Here is a 6,466-nt window from a genome sequence, read left to right as displayed (position 1 = left end):
GTCTGTGAGGTCTGTTTGTGTGTGTCTATGAGCTCAGTTGCATCTGGACACTCGCTTATTTGTGTGTCCAAGGATATGTGCCTCTGTATGTCTAGCTGTGTCTATGTACTGACATGTCTTTGTGATTCTCAGTGGATTTTGTGTCCTTGTCCTTATATCTGTGTGTCCAGGTGTGTCTGTGTGTCCAGGCTTATCTGCTGTGGGAGCATATCTGTGTCCCTGTGTGTCCACATCTGTATGTTTTTGATTCTGTCTGTGTCTGCTCCTTGTGTGTCTGTATCTCAGTGGATGTGTGTGTGTGTGTGTGTGTGTGTGTCTTTGTGGTCCCAGATCTGACAGTGGGTCCAATCTTTGTGTCCAGGTATGACTGTATGTCCCGGTTGATCTGTGTCTCCGTGTCTGTGTTTCTGTCTGACTGTGTTGTGTGTCTTTTTGTGTCTAGGCGTCTCCACGACCCAACGTCTCACTGTGCGTCGGGTCTCTCTGTGTGTCCAGGTGTGTCTGCGTGTCCTGGTCTAGTGGTGTGTCCAGCCCGCGCCTCCATGCCCTCCCCCAGGGGGCGCCCCTGCCCGGCCGCCGCTCCCTCCGTCGGGCTCCTGCCCCCTGGGTGCGCCCAGCCCGCGGGGAGCGTGAGCCGCGGAGGGGGCAATGGGTGGCTCGCCCGGCCCCCGCCCACCCGCGCCGTCCCGCCCCCGCCCCAAAGCGGGCTATAAGTTCCCGCCGCGCTCGGGGTCCGCGAGTGCCCGCCGCCGGTGGTCGGCGCTTGGAGGATCCCGCCGCCAGCCCAAGGAGCCGCCGCCGCTGCCCGACCATGGCCGAGGGTGAGTACAGGACCAGTGGTTCCGTCGGCGGAATGGGGTCCCTGTCTCAGGACCCATCTGGGAGTCAATCCCGACCCCGTTTGGAGCGCAGCAGGCAGGCTGGGCTGGGCGGGAGGTGCCTGGGTCCCAGTTCTGCTGCTACTTGGGACCTCAGTTTTCCCCTCCCCAGGACTAGTGGTTAAGCCTTGTCTCCCTGAATCAGATGAGGCTATGGAATGTGACCACGTGTTGTAACCTGTAACGTGCTGTCCTGGCGGACCACTGTCACCTGCCCTTGGTCAGTTAGTGGGGTCTGAGTCCCTGCTGGGTGCCTGGTGGCGTGGAGCTGTGGAGGGGACACTGGCCTGGCCTCAGACTCCTTGGCTTTGGTCCCGCCGGAAGGGGGTGAGCATGCTGTCCCTGGTGGTATGCAAGCTGGATACCTTGGCTCTGGGGGCCAGAAAGGACATGCCCCTTCCTGCCTTCAAGTTCTGTAACCCTAGTCCCTGGATACTTGCTAAGCTTGTTTTCCCTCCTGTAAAATGGGAACAATAATTCCAGCCATGGTTCGTCTGTGAGGGGTGAGATGAATGGAGAAGGGGTCCAAGGAATCCTGCCTGACTCTCCCCACCACCCCACCCACACACACACGGGCGGCGCTGTCCTGTATCCCCAGGGGAGGGATTTGTGTAATGGAGGATGTCCCTGCACTAACACTGCTGGACCCAGTGTCCACTTGGGGATGGCCTGTGCACCCACTGCAGTTCCTTGGAAAGGAAAGTTGGGAGAGGGAATTTGGAGAGGGACACAGGGCAGGAGGGCGCAGAGATGGGTGGGTGGAATTATAGACCCACCTGGCCGGCTGTGTAAACTCAGTTCCCCACCGCCCCCAACCCTCTCTGGGACCGGCTCCCCAGAGTGTTGGGAGGGGTCAAAACCCAGCTCAGGGATGGCCATGATGTGTCACTTAGGTGGCCGCTTGTCCCCAATGCAGTTTCCTACCCCCATCACCAAGAGCAGGGCGCAGGGGGACTGGGGGACTCTGGAGAATCCGGTTATGATAAACCCCTTACCCCACTGTTGCAGTGGCCACTCCAGTCAGGGGTCACACTGGCCCAGAAGACGTCAAGTCCTTTCTCAGGGCAGAAATGCTATGATTTTATATCCCAGTGTTTCTGCACCTTTGGAGGTGGGCATTATTTCTGGAAATCCTCAGACAATAGTCTAAGGAAATGTTCATCTGCCCCAGCCCAGGGATTGACCATTTCTCCAAGGTTTCCCAGGACAGTAACAGTGATCTCTTTCCTGTTTAAGTTCTCTGGGGTTGAAGTTTCCAAACACATTTCCTCACCCCAGCAGGCCAGCAGGAAGTTCTTTGTGGCCAGCTGAGATCTCTCCTGCTGTGATTGCAGGGGTTCAGCTTCTCCTATGCTTTGGACTTGCTGGAGGCTACAGAACAGCACAGAACAAGAGGGGCAGGTGGGGGACCTGCAGGGGGGATGAAGAGGAAGCCCTGTGCTATGAGGGAGATGGTTACCAGTACAGGCTCCAGCATCCCACAGCCCTGGATTCAAATCCCAAAGCAGCCACTTGCTCCAGGACCTGGGTCCACATAGTTTTACCCTCCCTAAAATGGGGATAGTGATAAAACCTATATAAGTGGAGTTACTGTGAGGTTCAAGTTGAGATTATCCATGCAAAAGCTCTTCTCATTTGCAGTGTGCCAGAAACATTGCTTGCACCTTGCTTTTGGGGTAATTCCGCGGAGGGAGGCCCTAGACCCAGTGGAAGCACCAACTTGTTGGGTAACATTGGGCAAGTCCTTCCATTAGGCCTCAGTTGGACCAGATGCTCTCCTACAGGCGCACAACTCTGAGAATCTGCCTTGCCCACTCTCCCAACTCCAAGGTCTTCCCAATCCTGACCTTGCCAAGAGTTAAGAGGTTTGGGCAGCCCTCAGTTTCCCACCCAACTCTCCCCTGCCCCTGCTCTGGTCCTCAGCTCCCCCTGAAGCTATAAGCAGACAAGCTTTCACATATCAAGCCCCCACTGTGGGCCAGACCCTGGAGGAAGGTGTCCTGAACAGCCTCTCCTAGATCTCACAGCAGCCGTTTGAGACTTCAGAGAAGGAAGCACAGAGCAGAGACACTTGTCCACTTGCCCTGTCATTTTGTAGACCTTTTAACATGGAGAAGATTGAACATACATAAAAGTAGAGAGAATCATATATTAAATCCCTATAGTCTCATCACCCAGCCCCAACTACTACCAACCAAGGACCACTCCTGCCCCATGCACACCCCATCAGGGCCCCCCATATTATTTTGAAGCAAATCCCAGGCATCGTATCGTTTCGTTGTAACTATTTCGGTATGTGTCTCTAAAGTATAAAGGCTCTGTTTTACAGACATAAACAAATGAGCAAAAATTTAATACCCCATTTTTCCTTCAGTGTTCAAATTTCCAATTGTCTCATACATGTCATAAATATTTTTAAGTAGTTTTTTTTAAAAATCAAGATCCAAGTAAGGACCTTGCATCACAATGGGTTGAAATGTCTCTCAAGTTTCTTGTAATCTTTAAGTTTTCCCTTCAACATTTTTTCATTTTTTGCTTGCAATTCATTTCTTGAAGAAACCAGGTCCTTTGCCTATAGCATCCCTGGATATGGATTTTGTTGATCGTGTCCTTGTGGTGTGTGGACTATGTTCCTTGGTCCTCTGTATTTCCTGTAAATCGAAAGTTAGATCTAGAGGAAAAGCCTGGGTAACGAACCTTTGCCACATACTGCCCCTATTTGAACCAAGAGAACCCTCCCATAACAATAAGCTCCTGCTGATCATTAATTTAGTCATGCTGACAACAACCCTGGGGTAGATCCCACTGTTTCCCCCCTGGGGACAGATGAGGCAACTGAGGCCCAGAAATATCAAGTTGCCTGAGGTCACACAACACACCACAGTGAGCACAACCTTGCAGTTGTGAGTGTTTGGGAGTCCACAGAAAGTTACACACATATGGCCCAGCAATCCCACTCCTAGGTATACACCAAAAGAAGGGAAAGCAGGGACGCAGACAGATATTTGTGCACCTATGTACATAACAACATTATTTACAATAGGCAAAAGGTGGAAGCCACCCAAACGTCTACCAGCAGAAGAATGGGTAAAGAAAAACGTGGTCTAGACATACACAATGGAATATTACTCAGCCTTAATGTTGAGTGAAATAAGCCAGACACAAAGGGACAGATATTGTGTAATTCCGTTTCAATGAAAGAGCTAGAATATGCAAATTCATAGAGACAGAAAGTAAAGTTCAGATTACCAGGGGCAGTGGGGGGTGGGGGAAATGGGGAGCTGATGCACAGTGGGTGGAGGGTTTCCGTTTGGGATGTTGGGGAAGTTCTGGGATCGGATGGTGGTGAGGGCAGCATGACACTGTGAATGCGGTTAATCCCACTGAATGGTGTGCCTGGGAGTGGTTGACGTGGGAAAGTTCACATTGTATGTATTTCCACAATTAAAAAAAGAGAGAGAGACTAAAATGATAATGGCAATTAAATGCAGTCGTGGTCCTGGACTGGATCTACTAATGGAGGAGAAAGTGCCCAAAGGGACATTATTGGTACATATGAAAAAATTAGAATGTAGACTGTAAGCTTTATTTCAGTGTTAAATTCTTGAACTTGACAACTGCACTTAAGGTGGTTACATCAGTGAATATTGTTGTTCTTTGCCAAAGTACATGGAAGTAGTAAGTTATTAAGTGTTCAAGGAGCATGATGTATACCACCTACGCTCAAATGTTTAGAAAATACATTAATAGAATTAATGAATAAAATGGATGGACAGACAGATGGACCGATAGATGGATAGATAGGATGAAAAGACAGATGTCGCAAAATGTTAAAATTTGGTGGTATCTGGGTGGGAGTTACATTGGAGTTCTCTGTAGGAGCTTTGTATTATTTTTGCAACTGTCCTGTAAGTTTGGAAGTATTTCAAAATAAAAAGCTAAAAAATAAGGAGTTTGGGAGACTTGGTCCCTGCCCGCCCCCGGGAGGGGGTGGGGATGTGCTGCGTGGGGAGTGGGGAGAAGGCTGCCCTCACCCAGAGCCGTGTCCGTGGAGCACCAGGGCTGGGGGGCCCCGAGGTCCCCGCGTCCAGGGGGCTCGCAGCAGGCAAGTGATGCCGCGGCTCACGCCCTCCCCTGCCTCCCTAGAGCTGGTGCTGGAGAGGTGTGACCTGGAACTGGAGGCCAACGGCCGCGACCACCACACAGCCGAACTGTGCCGGGAGAGGCTGGTGGTGCGGCGGGGCCAGCCCTTCCAGCTGACGCTGCATTTTGAGGGCCGCGGCTACGAGGCCAGCGTGGACAGCCTCACCTTCAACATCGCGACAGGTGAGCGCCTCCAGCCCCACTCCGTGCCTCTCCACCCTGACCTGGCCCCCTCTCTGGTCTGTGGTTTCATGTCTCCTGATAGCTACCTCGACAGGTGACTTCACGCCCTTTTGCCTCCTTTGCCCAGCAGACCTCAGGGTATCTGTAGCCCCTTTTTACAGATGAGGGAACTGAGGCCCCGAGATAGGAGAGAAGTCACCCCAGACAGCCCAGTCTTGTAAACAGGACTGCCCCTGGACGCCTGAGTTCCTGAAAACCTGTTATCACCAGGCGTAGGGGTCAGCTTCCTGCTGTACAGGCAGATGAAGATCCTGCTTGTTCCTCCCCACATCAAAACAACTTTCCGAACTCTTATCAGCAGTGGCTTTCCGCAATCCATACAACCCAACCAGGCTCCCACTGTCAGAGTAGGTGGCTTTGTATTCTGCAGTTCCTTTGCCATGTCTGATCTGGGCTCAGGGGCTGGACAGTCAGACCTGGTTTCCAGTGCAGGCTGGGCTACCTACCCGCTGTGTGACCTTAGGCAAGTCACTTAGTCTCTCTGATCTTGGGCTTCACCGTCTGACAAGCACTCACACTGGAGGGTTGTTAAGAGATAAGGTCCCGGCATACAGGGTGGGGCCCCATAGGCATTAGCAGCTGCTGCAGGTGTCACTTCAGGGGTGACAGGGATGAGCAAAGGGATGTTGAGGCCTGAGCCACCTTGTCCCCAAATATCTAGTGTCTAATCTTCTTTGTTGGCCATTTCCAGGAAAGTGGCTTCAAATGCCAAATTGGGTCATCTGGCATCTGGAGGGAACCACTCCCTCGAGGTCAGTGAGGGGCCACCTGGCTGGGACTCGGGCCCAAGGGTGGAAAGGGCTGGCTCTTTCTGAGGTCTCTCAAGGCAGAGAGAGCAGCCAGCAGGAGCTGCACCCCTCTGGCTGAGCTTCTATTGACCTGGGAGGCCGTTTGATAAAGCTTATCACAGTGCTTGCAGGCTGACTACGGATATCCCCTCCATCCCTTTCCTCCCTGCCCCTCCCCTCCTGGCGGGAACACACCCACTAGACAGGGACACCCCCAACCCGGCATCCTTGGGGCCCTTTCTTATAGAACTGGGGGGCCCTGGCAAGTCTCTGGTCTTTCTTGCCTCAATTTCCCTCTCTGTAAAATGGGAGCTGGAGTACATGATGGGTAAGGGCTGGGTGTGGTGCCCTGAGAAGAGTCAGGCTTGGGATGGTGAAAATCACGGCAGCCAACATGTATGGAGCACTTACTGT

The 6,466-nt window shown here is 52.4% G+C and overlaps 1 protein-coding gene across 1 annotated transcript in view; it reads left to right on the top strand.

Annotated features, from left to right (window-relative positions):
- Positions 1–665: 665 nt before the first annotated feature.
- The window catches only part of TGM2 (transglutaminase 2), a 33,081-nt gene continuing 27,280 nt past the window's right edge, over positions 666–6,466 (top strand). Inside the window, exons 1-2 of the mRNA XM_037811380.1 lie at positions 666–821; positions 5,025–5,204. Of these exons, the coding sequence (XP_037667308.1) occupies positions 812–821; positions 5,025–5,204 (190 nt within the window). The 5' untranslated portion in view covers positions 666–811. The remainder of the gene's footprint in view (positions 822–5,024; positions 5,205–6,466) is intronic.

The sequence above is a fragment of the Choloepus didactylus genome, chromosome 19, assembly GCF_015220235.1.
Source record: "Choloepus didactylus isolate mChoDid1 chromosome 19, mChoDid1.pri, whole genome shotgun sequence".
In the NCBI taxonomy this organism is placed as follows: domain Eukaryota; kingdom Metazoa; phylum Chordata; class Mammalia; order Pilosa; family Megalonychidae; genus Choloepus; species Choloepus didactylus.
The sequence above is the reverse complement of the archived record's forward strand: the minus strand, read 5'-3'. Positions and strand labels throughout refer to the sequence as shown.